Source organism: Anser brachyrhynchus (assembly GCF_964034855.1).
Source record: "Anser brachyrhynchus genome assembly, chromosome: 4".
NCBI lineage: Eukaryota > Metazoa > Chordata > Aves > Anseriformes > Anatidae > Anser > Anser brachyrhynchus.
The window spans coordinates 24,202,797-24,220,140 of NC_137698.1; the positions used below are offsets into that span (position 1 = coordinate 24,202,797).

The window sequence follows — 17,344 nt, forward strand, 5'->3', positions numbered from 1 at the left end:
TTTTTTTTTTTTTTTTTTTTTTTTTTTTTTAAACATTGCTCAGAAATGACAGCTGGCTGGTGATAAGCAACTGCCTGAATGTCATCAGCCCTTGCACACAAACCAGTGCATCCCACCAACAGCAGGTGGGCCTGCGGAGCTGAGGTCTGTAAGACCACTACGGCAACATGACTGATTTAGGGTGTCTGTAATGCAAGACTTTCTGTAAAGCTGCCCTTGTGAGGCTCCACTTGGAGTACTGCATCCAGGTCTGGAGCCCCCAGCACAAGAAGGATGTTGAACTGGGTCCAGAAGAGTGCCACAAAGATGATCAAGGGGCTGGAGCACCTCTCCTATGTATAAAGGCGGAGAAAGCTGGGGCTATTCAGTCTACAGAAGATAAGTCTCCAGAATGACCTCATTGCAACCTTCCAGTAGTTGAAGGAGACTTATGGAGAGCAACTCTTTGCTCAATCAGATAATGACAGGACGAGGGGGAATGGTTTTAAACTAAAAGAGGGGAGATTTAGATTAGAGGTTAGGAGGAAATTCTTCACTCAGAGAGCAGTGAGGCACTGGAACAGGTTGCCCAGAGAGTTTGTGGATGCCCCATCACTGGAGGTGTTCAAGGCCAGGCTGGATGGGGCCCTGGACAACCTGATCTAGTGGGTGGCGTCCCTGCCTATGGCAGGGGGGTTAGAAGTAGTTAATCTTTGAGGACCCTTCCAACCCAAGCCATTCTATGATTCTATGATTATAAACTATTCCATGAACTATTTGCCACAGTAGATCCACAGAAAATTCTGTGCCACAAGATGCTTTTGACAAAAAGCATACAAGTTAACAAGAAGGCATGTAAAAGAGATTCATGTGGACCTCTGAGCACACACAGAGATTGCATTTTATTCAAAAGCTGGATGAGGAACACGCTTTATCTCAATCTCTTGAGCCCACCAGCACACTGCCCCCACAGCCCGGCCGCCGCCGGACCAGCCGCGGTCCCTTCTGGATGATACCTGCGGCTCTTCCTAGCCACAGACACACTCCCGACGTGCCGATGGCGTGCCCAGCCATTTCAGGGAACCTCCACAAGCCGGCAGCCCCCTCCCTCCACTGCGGCAGGGCGGTAGGCGCATGCACCGCCTCATCTCCCTCCTCCGTGGCGTCTGAAGCGCCCATGGGGCGGAGCGAAGCCATGGCGGCGGCAGCGGGAGGCGACGGGGGCGGGCGGCGGGCGGTGGTGGTAGAGCTACTGCTCGTTGTGCTGCAGCTGGCGGGCTCGTGTGGGGCGGGCACCACCGCTGCCCTGCCTGTAGTCATCAACACCTGGGCGTTTAGGAAGGCCACAGAGACAGGTGCCCCGGCGGGGGGCAGCGCTGCGCTGTGCGGGGTAGTGGCGGCTGCTGGGTGCTGTCCCTGCTGTTCCCTCCACGCTGAGGGGCTGGTGGGGCTCTAGGGGGGCTTCGGGTGCTTTAAATCAAAAAAACGCGGGGTGAGCTGTGAGCATGCGGCCATTAAATGGCTGAAGGGCCCGGCTCCTTCCCTTTCCCGTCAAGGGTCAGAGCGATCCGGAAGGGGAGCTGTAAAATGTCGTCCTCTCGGGCGGGGCTCGGCCCCGGGCCTGGTGTCGCGGCGCCCGGGGGAAGAGGCCGAGCAGCGGGGCTTTGAGTGCTTCCGCCGCTGAGCCCTGAGACCCTGCCAGCGAGCGGTGTGCTTGTCAAGGTTGGGAAAAAGCGTAATAAAAAAATAAAAAAACCAGGGAGAGCAAGCTGTGGAAAAGCTAGATTAAAAACGTCGCTGATATGGTGATTTCTGCTCCTGTGGTGGTTAGCAATAGTGATTTGTTGTTAATGGTGTCCTTCTGAGATTCGTTCCTTCCCCCTCCCACCCCCCCCTAAGATTTAGGTGGTTCTGAATATTATATTTTTCAGAGCTTGTTGTTGTTTTATGATGTGTTATTAACGGTCAAAGTGGGTTTACCTATGGCAATGCTGCCAGCGTAAATTAGTTGTGGATAGTGATTTAAAAAGGTTTATAGGTTATTTTAGCATAGTTGGGTTGTAAATACTTCATTAGGGAAGTCTTGGTAGTGAAGCGGGTTACCTGTAGAGGCTTGTATAGGTCGCAGCTGAAATACTGTCTTGAAAACTGCAAGGCCTTTGTGCTGCAGGTTTTGAAAGAACATGTTAAGACTGCTTACAGTAATAATTGTAATAGGAATTGCATGCAGTGTTGGTGAAGATGGGACTTCCTGAGACGGCTGAGACAGGGTAATAGTTCACCTCTGCCAAAAGGAGTGGAGCTGCGTCCCTCTGCTGGGTCTGGCAGATGTCAGAACACCAGTGTCAGCACAAGGAGGAGGAGGCAGGATTGCAGCTGTCAATGGCAGCAAGCTCAGGCATCTAGGAAAATCTTGCCTCAGGTCCAGCCTTGTGAAATATTTCACGTGTGTAAAGCCTTCAGGCCCGCTTTGGTTAAGTCATGTACATTTGGCACATCCGTAATGTCTTACAAAACTACACAATGAGCTAGATGGTAAGGAACAGAAGACTAAGAACTGAGCAGAATATTTCTTACATAATTTTTTCAGTTTCTTTTTGTTCTTATGAAGTTACTGATGTAGGTTTAGATCTTTAAGATCTCTCAGTTTTAGATCTTTCTATTCTGCAGCTGGACACTTAGTACTCTTATGGGAATCCTTTGAGGGTTGCTTGTTACAACTTTTTTATTTTTTATTTTCAGAGAAAAGTTTTACTTAGCCTGCTTTACCTTCTTATGCCCACAAAAGGCTTTTAATAGACAGTGTTAAAGTACCTTTTGGTACTGGGAGGAGGAGGTTATTTAATATATAAATGTTGTTTTCTTTGTTAGTAAATAATAGTTTCCCAGTCAGAAAAATAAAAATAAAATAAAAAAAAAACGCAGAAACATTGATTAAGTATGCAAGGAAAAGAGTATTTAGAAAAGTAATTCTTTACATTCTTTTGAATATGCTCATGTTTTGACTTTATTTCACCTATAAATAACGTGTGTTTTTTTTTTTTAATCCACTTATAGTGCATCATCAATGTTCATAAAGTGGTAATGGAGTCCGTTTTCACTGGTGACTTTTAATTATTTGTGTTGATTACAGCGTGGCGAGTATTACAGTTGGGTGGTTCTGAGCTGGATGCAGTTGAGAAAGGTTGTGGTCAGTGTGAGATTGACCAATGTGATGGGAGTGTGGGATATGGAGGAAGCCCAGATGAAAGTGGAGAAACAACACTGGACGCAATGATTATGGATGGGTAAGAAGACTGTGTGGAGAAAAGAACGATCCCTGTAATTTTTAGCATACTTTATTGTCAAATTTGTTACAGAGATCTTGTTGGCTTAAGGCTGACTATGGACAAGTTATTTGTTAATACTCGTGGAACTAGGAACCGTGCTTACTTAAGTGGTGGAAGAGTAACTAAATATGTTTATTATTGACTTTTCACATGTAGTGCAGTAATTCAGCTCTAGATATAGCAGCTGCAGAGCACAGTGTTTGTAGTATTGTAAGCTTTCCCTTTAGATGTGTTCCGTGAAATATTTCATTTCTGTAGCAATTGTCTTCTGTACTTCATTTGCTATTTAAAGATGTCTGCTTGAAAATAATTGCAAGTAGTTCATGTTAAGAGCTTATGTAGCAAGGTAATTGCTCAAAAATATTATTCTGGATGGAGTTACTGTTACTTGAGCAACATGCCCAAGCTGTGCAAGGAAACAATATATGTATAACATTTTTCCCTACTAGTGTGATGGCACCTGCCTATGGCATAAACAATTAAAGCAGTACATTAAAGCAGCAGACTTGCAAACTTAGATGAGAACAGATTTTGTCTAATAAATGTTGTACAAATATTCTTGTATTTTCTAATAAGTTCTAAATATTTCTTGTTTCCAGGAACACTATGGAAGTTGGGGCAGTTGCAGATCTCAGACGAGTCAAAAATGCAATCGGTGTAGCGCGAAAGGTCATTGAGCACACTAAGCATACGTTATTAGTGGGAGAGTCAGGTAATTTTATTCTTTTTACTATTTCCAAGTCTTAGACTCTTTTGCTTTAACTAAATCTGTCATTCATTAACGGTGGTAATATGGGTGGAGGGATTCCCTGACAATCAAGTGAATCTAGTCAAATAAATCAGAAGTGTTTACTATATTATTATATGTGTATGAATTAGGTTTTATTCCATTATTTCCACATGAAAAGATAAAATATAGTCTTGCGGTCTTTCCACCAATTTAACTGCAAATATAAACTTGTAATTCCAAGGCTTTGCTAATAACGCTGATAACAGATATTAAAAATTATTTGATGCAAGATACTATAGTAAGCTGAAGCTGTTAAATGCAAATATTTCATTTAAAAGCATGGAGTAACTTTGTCTAAAGAAAGACAGAATTAAGATGCTACAATTACGTGCCTAATATATACTAAAACAGTAATACAATTACTGTATTTCACAGTTTTTAAAATATTAATGAAGACTTTGATGTAGAAGATCACATTGGAGCTGTTCTCATAGGTGCCATAAAAAAGCAATAGCAAACTTGAGGAATGATTGAGCTTTTACAATGTAATCTGTTGCTGTTAGAATAATACTAATTTCAAAAGAGATGTACATTTCAGGAAGGTATACAAGTTAGGTTAGTTGACTCACCATTAATAATTTTTGAAATGTATACTGACATAGAACCAAGTCTGGTGAGTTGCATTCAGTGCAGAATAATTACGGGGCGGGAGGGATATTTTGGTTTTCATCTGCTGAGAAATTTGCAGGTCTGTCCCCAGTAGATGAGAAAGTTTCATAATCACGTTGTGTCTGACCTTTTCCCTTTTTGTCCTAGCAATACTTAGACCAATATCCAAGTAAAAAAAGTTCAGAGAGTAAAAACGAACAGATCTGCTTCCTGGAATATAAACAAGGCTTCCAAAGTTGTGGTTGCGCATGTTTGCCAGTCATCCTTTCACAATTTTATCTCAAAAAAAATCTGCTTTTTCAGAAATGGGAACATAAGTATGCTTCATTGAAGATGTCAGTTTACCTTCACTCTGAGTGCAGAGACTTTAATTGTGTCTGTTTTTAGGAAAAACACAGAAAAGCTGTCCAGAAATAATTGAAGGCTTTTCTTAATGTTTGGACTGGAGAAGCCTGTTCAGATCTGTGTTGAAGTGATGTTATTTGTCTATCAAGGATTGGTAATATAAATTGTTGAAGTATCTGAATCTAGCAACAGTATGTGTTACTAAGTGACATCAAAGGTATATACAAATAAAAGATGAGAGAACAGTTGATCTTTTGTTTTCATATCCCTTCCCTAATTGTAACAGCCTTTTTTTTTTTTTTCTTAAAAAAGAATTGCAACATTGTTCCATTACCTGTGTTGGTATTTGTTTTGCTCCCTTGTTACTTACTGTATTAATTTTCAAAACAAGAGAGCAGTCAGTTTTAAAGCTGCAAGGAAGAAGTGTAATACATTTTAAGCTGCTCAGTGGATTTCTACACATATCAGTTTTAGTAGCAAATATTGTGCCACTGTCTATTGCTCATATTTCATAAAAGACTAGCTTTTTAAGTAAATACAGTATTTGTTTTCATTTGATTATTTCTTTCACACACACAGCTCAGGCTACTCGTGTTCCACATTATTTGGGTTGATTTTTTTTTCAAAGTTGAATTGTTCTCTCTTTAAGTGCTGAAACTTATACCCGTTAACTAGCTGTAGTGAATTGAGGAAATTTGATCTTCACCAGTGAAGGGAGAATTTGTTATTGCAGTAATACCTCACTAGAATGGCTGGTATCGTTCTACAAAGAAATACTTCTCATTCCCAAAGAGGATGTAGAATTTCTTGAATTGTAGATAACATTACATGGATGCATTATCATGAAATATATAAAAACACGAATAAAATAATGGTTTTGTTTTTGCTGTTGTTTTTAAAGCCTCCCTGTTTGCTGTACGCATGGGGTTTCCATATGAAGATTTAACTACCCCAAAATCTCTTTCGATGTATTCAAAGTGGCTTAATCAAAGCTGTCAGCCAAACTACTGGAAGGTACAGTGCAATGGTTGTGGTGAAGGGGGGAGGTTTAGAAAGCCATTGATGCAATGCTGTGTCTTTTTCAGCTTATATTGAAGTTTTGCTTTGCAAGTGAGGAAGTGTTGCAATTGTTCTGCCTAATGTGCAGAACAAACCTGGTAGACTCGGGAAGAGTATGTGACTAGCTCTTGCTTCTTAAATCTTACTGTTTTTGAACATTCTGCAATAGTGTTTTGGTACAGGATTTTTTTTAGGTCTAAATTTGGGCAGAATTTCTCAGATTAAACAAAGCAGTGAGTGTATTTTTTGATGCAACTATAAATTTCTGAAATGGATTTTTACAGTAGTAATTAATGTTGTTAAATAGTTAGAGTGGCTTTAAGTAGAACTGTGAACACGTTGGATTAGTTCAGTTATCCGTGTAAACTTGCCTGTTGTGGTGGGTTTGGTTTTGGTATAGGTGTTGCGGGTTTGCATGTTTGTACATTGTCTCCATTGCTTCTTGCGTCTAAAATGCTGTATTGCTGAGCCATGTTAATTCAATATGTATTCTCCTTTTCAACTGGGGAAAGTATGTTGACGTATTATCTTGACTTGACATTATTAAAAAAGACTCAATTCATCCTTTTTTAAGCTTGAAAGTTTTCTCCATTTTGCTGAAGAATGAACACTTTTGATCAGTCTGTTAAGCAAAAGAGAATCTTTAATTTGATGAACATAACTGTGTATTAGGAAAACCTTCTTACCATGTAATGCCAGAAGTCAATCTATGTTCTTTAAACAAAATATTTGTAGGATATTGGTATTATAATTTAAGTATTGGGCATGTGATACTTATGTAGTAGTTCATAGGTATTGAGTGTAACATTTACAGGTTTATCTGTAATGAAGCAAAAGATATTATTCATCCATATAATTACAGAATGTGGTACCAGATTCTTCAAAATCATGTGGACCATATAAACGACTTGAAAAGGTTACTTGCGAAAAATGGACCATCTCACAAAGAAGCGTTCATAATCATGATACTATTGGTAACAACATTTGGTAATTCTAAACCTATCTCTTTCTCATTCCTCTATCAAGTCATTTTGAGTTGAAAACAAAGTATTTGATATCAAAAACTTATTTCATAATATTTTGTTCCTGTTTATAGTAATTTCAAGATTGTCTAACTTATGTGTTAGGATCAAGTGCCTAAAAGTAGGAGTTTTTTCCCACTGCACTTGCTGCATGGTCACTTGCTTCATCTTTTGACCTCAGCTACTTGTTTGTTGCCTTATTACTACTCCCTCAGCTACCTTGGCACAATCGGCTGGGCAGATATAGATGCTTAGAAAACTGATCGAGGTTAAAAATAACTATTTTTATTCTGATTATAGTTAACTTAGGTCAAGTTTCCTATATAGCTGTCAGACCAATTTAAAAGGCTTTCCAGAGGTGGAAGAAGTGAGTAAATAGTCGTGTTGCCAAAAGCAGTGTTTGTCAAATTGTCCTTAAACTTACAAAATAAGGCTTACTTTCATTTTTGTTCTATTCTGGCTTTTGGCTAAATCAATGCATTTCTACAGGAACTGCTATCTTTAAAACAGGTTATCAGTAGTAGTCCCAAAGACTTCTAAGAGCTTACTGACTGAGGACTTTTAATTGCTAAGCTGATCAGCTGATTAACAAGCAGACCTGACAAAGACAGCAACTGTTAAGGGAGTAGAATGGAAACTGGAACAGTTAATGTTCGTATCTTTCAAAGCTTTATACTTTGCAGTCTTGAAACTTAGACTTTTTGTTTTAAGCTGGATTTTCCTCAGCAATTCAGAACTCTCTGCCTGACAGTATTTGCAACACAAAGAGTTAACAAGTCACTTCATGGGGGAATCTTTGTTGTTTACTTCCAGTCCACCCTACTCACAACAAATCAATGTTCTCTGAAAGTCAGGCAACCTACCAAATTCTGAAGCTAGTAGGTAGCTTTATTTACTGGTATAGTCTTTAACATGTTCTCAAAAGCTCTAAAATTGTGGAGCGTCAGGTTGAGAGGGGAGTCTGATAGGTCATGTCCTGAACTGTATTTATCATTAAGTAGTCCTAAGCTGTTCTGTAGTAAATGTTGGCGCTTATATTTGTACTTCAAGCTCTCTCACCCCATTGTTTGCTTTCTATATGAAATGTCTCCTTGACATTTTGAGAAGAGTCTTCATTCAGGATGCATTTATGAAGTTGTTAGGAACTGATGCCCTTACAGTCTTCTTTTAGATGGTAATGGTGGCCATAGACTCAGTGCCTCTATACTTTCCAATTTCACTGATCAGAGAACTTTTCTATGAGAAAGAGATAGTGGCCTTGTGAAAACAGAGAACCAGAATTCAACTGTTAGAATTCTGCTTCTTGGCTCTCGCTTTGTACTGAAGCTGATGCCAACAACAATTTTTGCCCTCTCTTAAAGAGGTGAAGTCTCACCTCATGGAAAAGCAGTGGATCTGAAATAATGTTCTAAGTGTCAATGTAAGCTACTGTAATATGAGGCAATGACTTCCACATCAGTACAAAATTAGCAAGGAATAGGCTAGTCCACACATTTGACTACCTGTTGTGTAATTCTGGTTTCTTTGGTAGGCTGTATTTCACTTCTGCCAAACAAACAAACTGCCAAACTCTTCATTTTCTGACTTGATTTCTACTCCCCCTCCACACCCCCTGCCCCAAAATCAAATACTATATATAGAATTCCCAAACTTTGTTCTGATGGTACTGGTGCACAATATGGTGACACTATGTCCTGGTTCTCTACCAAGTAACATAGGTGTATGTTAAGAGGCAGTGGCTGCTTGGACAGCACTAATGTGCAGGTCTGAATGGTGTGTCAGTCACTGATGTAGATTCCTTTTGGTCTCCTGTAGTACATCCCAAAAGATTCCAAATCTGTTTTTACAAAGAACTTCTTTAAGAGTGTGATTTTTCTGTTTTTCAGCATATCAGCAATTTAAATAGTCTGGATATCATGGTTCTGTTTAATGAAAACCATAGTGCCAATTTAACAATTTTGTCAGAAGTGTTTATGAGCATGTTTCATCCCTGTTGAAAATTTTAGGTATGGTTGTAATTGGTGGGAATGGAACCGTTGCTTCTGGGACATCTACTAATGGTGGAGTCCACAAAATTCCAGGGTTAGTATCTGGTTTTACAAAAAAAAAGGCTTTTTTTCTGTTTTCATTTCCTATGTTAAGCTTACGTAAACGTTAAACAGTGTATCTTAGAGGGTGAGGATCACAAAATGGCCTTGGTTATTTCTGGGCTGCCATAAATCTGATACTAAGAAACTGTTGTAGTTTCTGTTTGTAGTTGTAGGATGATTTGGGTTTATTTGCGGGAATGGTTGCTTTTCAGCTGGCTTAATTCAATGTACAGACAGACAAAAAAAATGGCACATTTGTGAGGTAAATTATAAGGCAAGGCACCAGAGACAAGTGAGCATTTTAGAAAAGTGCACAGTCTCCAAAGAAGTGTACATAGAATCAGAGCCCCAGGCCTATATTTTGTCTTTTTTTGTTTGTTTTTCTCTGCAGTTAGGAATTTTGTCTGTCAACTAATTCAGACAATTTCTGCATTTAGCAAGAGTTACTGAACACAATAATGTCCCCATCTGCTTACTGTTGCCCACTGGCTAAACCTTACTGCCCTAGCTATAGTCAGTATAATAACAAAGAGAAGCACAATGAAGGTGGGATTAAGCCTTACATCAGTCAGGTTATCACAGACCAGTTCTGATTACCGTAGAGTGACCTTTTTACCTGTTCTGTTCTTTTGTGGGTTTAGCACTAACCCAGCTGGAGGTGGTAAGGCTGCCAAAGTTAGAAGTGTGCCCAAGTTGTAAGAACTTGCTGATATTGGGTCAAGAGCTATTATATTAATGCAATCTCACTGGCATTAGTAAATAAAGTTTTCTATAGTTTTCAGTTTTCTTCTATAGAATTACTTTTTTCTTCATTGTTCACTACAGCCGTGTAGGAGACTCTCCAATAGCAGGAGCAGGATCATATGCTGATAGTACAGCTGGAGGAGCTGCAGCCACTGGGGATGGTGACATCACAATGCGCTTCTTACCCAGGTTTGTCCTTAGTGCAGACTTTGCTAACTTTCTCTAGCAAAATTGAACTCGGCAAATGAAGTAATTGATTGAAAGACGATCTGACTTCCTGGTGGTTGAAGTGGGAGAGGAAGGAATAGAAGGGAAACAAACAGTAGCAAAATCAAGTCATCATTACAGCCTGTCTTAAAAGAAGTGACTGCTTAAATACCTTAATGAGAGATCCCATTAATACTGCCAAGCTGAGAGCAAACAGACAGCAATAATGAGTATATTACCAATGTGCATGCTCTTTAACAGAAGAGTCACTGTAACAATCTTAATGTAATTGGTATCTAATTTGAAACTGAAAGAGATGTTTTAGTGCTGTCATTGCGGTTGTATAAACTGTAAAATGTGTCTGTTTTCATCACTGGGTCTTGACTGTCATTCTTGTGGGTCAGTCTCAAAACAAATGCTTTATGGAAGTCTATGCTGTACATAATGAGCACTGATGCTTGAAGGAATCTAAAGTAGTGGTCTTCACATTACTCAAGTACTTCTTTTAAAACTCTGGTAGTTATGAATGCCTGCTAGCAGATGTGTATATATAAAAGTTACAATCCTTAATGAGTGTGAAGCTATTCCAGACCAGTCCTGAAATAAAAGGCAACTGACAACTTCGTGAATTATTCCGAGGAATTGGGTACTGGCACTAGTAGCAAGTTGGGTTCCACTATGAAGTTAATTGGTAAAAACTTATATTGCTGTTTAGCAGCCTGAAGGATTTGGTTGTAATGCATTTTGTTTGCACCGGCTGGTTCTACAAAACAATTTAGACTAGATGGTTGATCACAGGTTACTTGTAGATCAGACATTTTTAATTCCATACTATTTAGATATTCTCAAATGGAAAAAAAAAAAAAAAAAGGGAGCATTCTCAAAAAAATAAATTGACCTGCCAGAAGTCTGGGAACTGCCAATTAAAGGGCAAAATTGCTAATGTTTTCTGACCACCTTTTTTGGAATAGTAACATCTTAGCTCAGTTTTTGATTACTGGAGAAGATGACCCTATGAAATACAGCTTTATATTCAGATAGAAAGGTTCAAGTTATCTACATATAACTGATCAGTATGAAAAATCAAGGGTAATAGGGTGTCAGAAAATGCAAGGAAAATTCTGAGTCACTTTGATAACATCATAGTTAATGCTATCTGTAGATGAGTGTTAGTGTAACAAGTTGAGGTCTTTATGTATCTTTCATCAAAACAAAACATGGTTTGCTTTTAACTAAATTATGCATTGTCTTTTAATCTTCTGTTTCTGAAAGTAAATGACAACAAAAGGTTGCTTGTTTGTTTGTTTTTCCTTCCGAGGATATTTTGGAAATGCAAGTGATCTATCTCAAACATTGCATATGTTGTTTTTCTAATGATACTGTAAAGTCATTTCGGTTGTTTTGCATTTAGAGTAAGATTTTTTTTAAAAAAACATCCTGCAAAATTTTTTAAAGTGGCTTAAAGTCATGATCAAAACATATGTTCATATTTATGAAACAAATTTTGTTAACTTTGATTTTTTCTGAAACTTGTATCTTTTTCTGAAATATATATATTTTTAATGCTTCCTAGAATCAATAGTAGGAGTGTAATTTTGGAGGTCAATTTTCTTAAAATTTAATAAGTTTAAAAACTACCTTGATATATGTCTTCATGAAAACCATTAACAAATTCTAATGTCAAACTTAGTCATTCAGTGACAAAGCCAGTGACTCTTCAGCTGCTTCTTTGCAGTTGTTTAACTGATGTGTGGTTTAGCCTCTTCTGCAAATGATCAGTTACTCAATTGCCTTAGAATTGTTGATGACATAGATGACATCTTGCAGTCCCTTTTAGTGCTGCTTCTAATTACATTTTAGGTAGAATTGAATAATAATTTCCAATATGAAGTTTGGCTAAAGGTTGTGTATTGTGTTTCCATTGCTCAAAGAAATCTTGATCTCAATGCAATATGTAACCGAAGTATGGCTAACTGGGTGTGGGAATGTGTCTGTTTTCATTTGTTTGCTTTTAGCTATCAAGCTGTAGAGTATATGAGGATGGGAATGGACCCAACAGTAGCCTGTCAGAAAGTTATTTCCAGAATCCAGAAGTATGCTCCAGAGTTCTTTGGTGCTGTTATATGTGCCAATACAACCGGAAGTTATGGTATGTATTTGCTCAACAGGCCAATTTTGTTGACCCTAGCTAGCTAGGTCACAGAAATAAAACATGAAGGTGGACTTCAAAGCACCAGTCTTTAATTATTTATTCAGTACAACAGTATGGCAATTCATAATATCAAGTGGTGGTTATCAGGGCAACTGTTGTAGTGTGGAATGAAGATATTTTAATTTTTCGTCTGCATTTGAACGTCTTAAACTTCCACAAAATTTATGTAAACCTTTGTAAATACTTTTGTTTTTTACTACCTTTACGTGTTCTCCTGGATTGTGTATGATTAACGTGGAAGGTTTTTTTAAATATAAATGCTTATGCTTCCCCTAGATATAGCATAAGGCAGGGAGAATGTGTCTGGTAAGTATAGCTTCAAAGCAGTTCGTGATCAGTCATTGTGCCAGGCATCTCATTTGCGAACTCTCAGATCAGTAGCAAATACAATTTGCTAATCAACAGCTTATTTAGTTAGACTGCTTATTGCCCTTCTTTGATCTTTTATTTTGTATAGTTCTGTGTTTTAAGAGATTAGAGTTGGAGGAACTCATTAAGTTAATCAGGATTGAAATAGAGAGATTTTCGTAATTTATGGTACTGTTTTCAGTTATACAGTAGTCAGTAGCACTGTGTTTTTACTTTAAAAATAAATACTTTCAAGATGTCTTGGGTTAAACAGATTCTATAAGAATAATTACAACATGGTAGCAGTAGTAACTACATCTTTAGGTGATAAAGCACACTAACAAAGGCACTAATCCTAAATGTAGCGAGTTACACTTTTTTTCTTTCTTTCCTAGGTGCTGCATGTAATAAAATTCCAGGATTCACTCAGTTTCATTTCATGGTTTATAGCCCTTTGCTAAGTCAGGCAGCTGAGCAAGTAGTAGATTGCATTTAATTTCTTTTGCCTTATTGACATCTAAACTTAGAGGGGGAGAGTGCTAAGGTTCTGCAGGTGTTACTTTTAAAATTTTTTTTCACTGTTCCATAATAATATGAACAAGTACAAAGATGTTGATGTTGAAGATATTACTTCACTGTTTTTATTGTGTTCTGCTTTATTATAGCTCTGTGTAGTGCTGCTAAGCTTAATCTGTAGCTTTCGATCCTAATTTGTAAATTGATTCTAAATTATTGTAAACAGGTACTTTAATCTAGGGCAAGATTTTTGAAAATGGATTCTGCAGTGTATCAGGAAACTGGATATGGTTGCAAAATTAGTTAGTGCTGATACTTTCAGTTAACATAAGGGATTCGTCTCTGTTTAAAAACTGATGTCTAAGTGAAATGGATGAAAAGTGACCTCTGTAGTGAGGCATATCAATAAGACAGGAATTTAGTGCACATTACCTCACATCCCAACTCAATTCTTAAACTTTTGCAAACTCAACAAACTGGAGAGCTGAATACCACTAAAAGTTATCAAGTAATACTTCGGAGTAATGCCAAGTTTCACCTGCTCTTTTGGGGTAGTAGAACTTTGTCTAACAGCTCTTCTAGTCTGTTTTCTAAAGAGCTAAATAATCAAAGGGTATGGATAATAGCTATTGAACTGGACCTTCACTTTGCCAATTAAAAGCAAGTTTTTGGCAGAAATCTGGAATAAAGGGCAGGAGGGAGGAAGGACTCTGTCTCTACAAGTCTGGGTGCAAGGTGCTGCAGTTGGGTCAGGGCAATCCCAGACATAAGTACAGACTGGGAGAAGATCTCACTGAGAGCAGCCCTGCAGAGAAGGACTTGGGGGTTCTGGTGGATGAAAAGCTCAACATGAGCCAGCAGTGCGTGCTTGCAGCACAGAAGACCAACTGCATCCTGGGCTGCATCAACAGAGGAGTTGCCAGCAGGGCGAGGAAGGTGATTGTCCCCCTCTGCTCTGTCCTTGTGAGGCCCCACCTGGAGTGCTGCATCCAGGTCTGGGGCCCCCAGTACAAGAAGGATGTGGGGCTGTTAGAGTAGATCCAGAGGAGCGCCATAAAGTTTATCAGAGGGCTGGAGCACTCCTCCTACGAAGAAGGGCTGAGAGCTGTGGCTGTTCATCCTGCAGAAGAGAAGGTTCAGGGGTGACGTAATTCCAGATTTTCAATATTTAAATGGGACATAAAAAATGATGGAGAGCAACTTTTTTCTAAGTCAGACAATGACAGGACAAACGGGAATGATTTAAAACTAAGAGGGAAGATTTAGATTAGAGGTTAGGAGGAAATTCTTCACTCAGAGCGCAATGAAGCACTGGAATAGGTTGCCCAGAGAAGTTGTGGGTGGCCCATCCCTGGAGGTGTTCAAGGCCGCGTTGGATGAGGCGCTGGGCAACCTGATCTAGTGGGTGGCGTCCCTGCCTATGGCAGGGGGTTGAAACTGGGTGATCTCTAAGGTCCTTTCCAACCCAAAGCTATTTTGTGATTCTACAAGGGAGACTTATTTTGAGAATGTTTGTCTTTTTAAGATTTACTCCTGGTTTTCTTTTCTCTTGAAAAGAAAATTACATGCAAATGCTAGCAAGTAAGGAAAGGGTATTGAAGAGTAGCAGAAAACATTTCAAACTCTTAATTAAGAGATTGACAAGCAAGAGAGAACTTGTGTCACAACAGCTGAGAATGCCTTTGGATGGAGTCACATCCCCACGTACATCTCTGTTATTTTAGTACAGGCTTTCAAGGAGTATTATGTTTATTGTAATGGGAAGTTAGATTTCCTGTAGTGTAAAATAAATTACAAATCTTAATCACAGTGATTTGCTTGTCATGGATGTGCCATGTGCTTGCCCTTTCCTATAGTATATTATCACTGAAAAGGTGCAGTTGCTTACTTAAAGCGCGACAGTTATCCATAGCTAACAAAGCTGCGTTTGTCACTTTCCTTCTATGTCTGGAGATAACAGGCTTCATTTATTGTAGTACTTCAGCATCTTGAGGATTGTTTTATAGATGTTTAATGGTCTGTCTGAACTTTTCTTAACGTGGTGGCTTGCTGATCAGTTGTCTGAATCTTTACTAAACTTGAGATTGGTAGGAAAAATTAAAGAGGAGGAAAAAAGGCAAAATGTTTACACCTTGTCATAAACACTTTTATTCAAGTAGACAAAGAATAATTAAAATCTTTGGGTAATAAAAGCACACTTTACTGTATCTTATATAAGTAAGATTGTTTGGATGCTTGTGTACCATGTCTTAGAATGATCATTGCCTTATGTTCCAAGTTGGTCTGTGTAAGAGCTAGAGAAAAAACCACACAACGTTCAAATGACAATAGTCATCTTCAACGGCCTGCTGTTGAACTTCATCAACAAGGTCATTTATTTGGAGGATTCACTTTTGTTACTGGATCTTTGGCTCCTCTCTCTCCTAGCATAGTGTTCGCTGTAGGTAGGCCACACCAAGCTTTTCTCAAAGGAGCTCTTACAGTGTATATCTGAAGTGGCTTATGGTGTTTTCTACCTGTCATACCTACAACCCTTCTGCTATGGCTGCTGTATCTTCAGATGGATTGAATGGAACAGCATCTGTACTTGTAAATTCAGGCAGTCAGATACAAACAGATCAATAAAATCTCAGTGATTGCTACTTGGAAGATAGTGTTGTAGATTGTGAACACAGGAGGTTAAGTCCTGGCAGCTGAGTGATAATGTCTCGGACTACTGCAGCTGAATGCAGAAGGATTCATTCGCAAGAGTGCTTTGGAACATCCTTCTAGTGTGCTTATGCCACTGTATGCTAGCTAGCATATACAGCTAAAGGCTATGACTGCACATACTAAAAGATGAGTGCTCTATAAAAATGTATTTGAAGTCACTAAATTAGAATTCTAACTTACTGTAGAGTCAGCTCATCTACAGCTGAGAATAAAATTATGCGTCTCCATGAGATGTACATATTAACACACGTGTTTCAATAATGTAGGTTGGTTTTGTCTTGCTGAATTAATTCTAAATGAAGCAGTTTGTGTGAATTATTTAAATATGTTGTTAATTTGACAGTATACTTAAATTATCAATGTACTGTTCTGATGTTAATGGACAATCTCTTCCAACTTGGATATTCTATGATTATTTTTTAGAAGTTTTTAATAGTAGTGCTGTTCTCTTACACTTACTAGACGCGTGATTTTTCCTTTTCTAAGAAAGGTTTTATATATGCAAACACTTGACAAAAGTAGGCAAAAACTCTGACAGTTTCTGCTGTGGTTGCAAAAAATAAAATCTTAAATAAAAACCCATGAAATCAGAAAGTTTTTTTACACTTCTGACTTACTACAAAATACAGGAAAAAAAATACACAGAATATGAGATTTACAGGTTGGTAGAGTTGAATGCATCCTCTCTGTAAAGGTTTTTGTTTTTGTTTTTTGAATCCTGCTATAAGTACCTTTGCATCTAACTAATTTCTGTTTCTAAAATTTCTTATGGAATATTTAATGTAGACAAATAAAGAATCTCTTAGCTGTACGGTCTGGCTCATAAATTTGTGACATGTTTTTCCATGGCACTGAATTTTTCATTAATAAAAAACTCTGTATGAACTCTGACAATGTTTTGTATGCCTTTATTGAAGAAAACTTGTCATTTCACTGTAGATTGCCATTGAAATGCTTCCTTTCATCTGGAACTGCCTCAATAGGGCGATACACAGATTTTCAAAGACATCAAGGTTGGACTTTGAAATAAAAATTACAAATAATATTATATAAATCGGAGTGAATCTTTTATCTCTTCAAGGGGAAGAAACTACAGTGGTGCTGATTGCTTTTTAACTGAGAAATTTTCCTATTAGCAGTTGTTTGGCTTTTGCTACTGAATGACTGCTGTGACTGTTTAGCAACCTTGTTTATCCTCCTTTTGAAACAATAGGTGCAGGATTTCGGTGCAAATAACTGTAGTCTGTGACAGGGGGGAACATCAGTGAAAAAGTTAAGTTTACTCTAGCTGTAGTATAGAAGCGATGCGTTACACAGTAAGCATTGAACTACAAATGTTCTCACTAGTGGGCCTGTTCATTTCCTCCACATAAGTTCTGTTA

At 38.4% G+C, this 17,344-nt stretch overlaps 1 protein-coding gene across 1 annotated transcript; it reads left to right on the forward strand.

Annotated features, from left to right (window-relative positions):
* Positions 1 to 484: 484 nt before the first annotated feature.
* AGA (aspartylglucosaminidase) lies at positions 485 to 16,853 on the forward strand. The gene is made up of 9 exons (XM_080589265.1): positions 485 to 1,334; positions 3,113 to 3,266; positions 3,908 to 4,020; positions 5,954 to 6,066; positions 6,974 to 7,085; positions 9,140 to 9,215; positions 10,049 to 10,156; positions 12,190 to 12,323; positions 13,130 to 16,853. The coding sequence occupies exons 1-9, from the start codon at positions 848 to 850 to the stop codon at positions 13,228 to 13,230; spliced, it is 1,398 nt and encodes a 465-aa protein (XP_080445391.1). The 5' UTR covers positions 485 to 847; the 3' UTR covers positions 13,231 to 16,853.
* The last annotated feature ends 491 nt before the right edge of the window (positions 16,854 to 17,344 follow it).

Coding starts and splice junctions, on each gene's coding strand:
- AGA (XM_080589265.1), top strand. CDS start 848: ATGTGGACCTCTGAGCACACACAGAGATTGCATTTTATTCAAAAGCTG. Junction 3,267..3,907: donor GACGCAATGATTATGGATGG/GTAAGAAGACTG, acceptor TCTTGTTTCCAG/GAACACTATGGAAGTTGGGG. Junction 6,067..6,973: donor GTCAGCCAAACTACTGGAAG/GTACAGTGCAAT, acceptor ATATAATTACAG/AATGTGGTACCAGATTCTTC.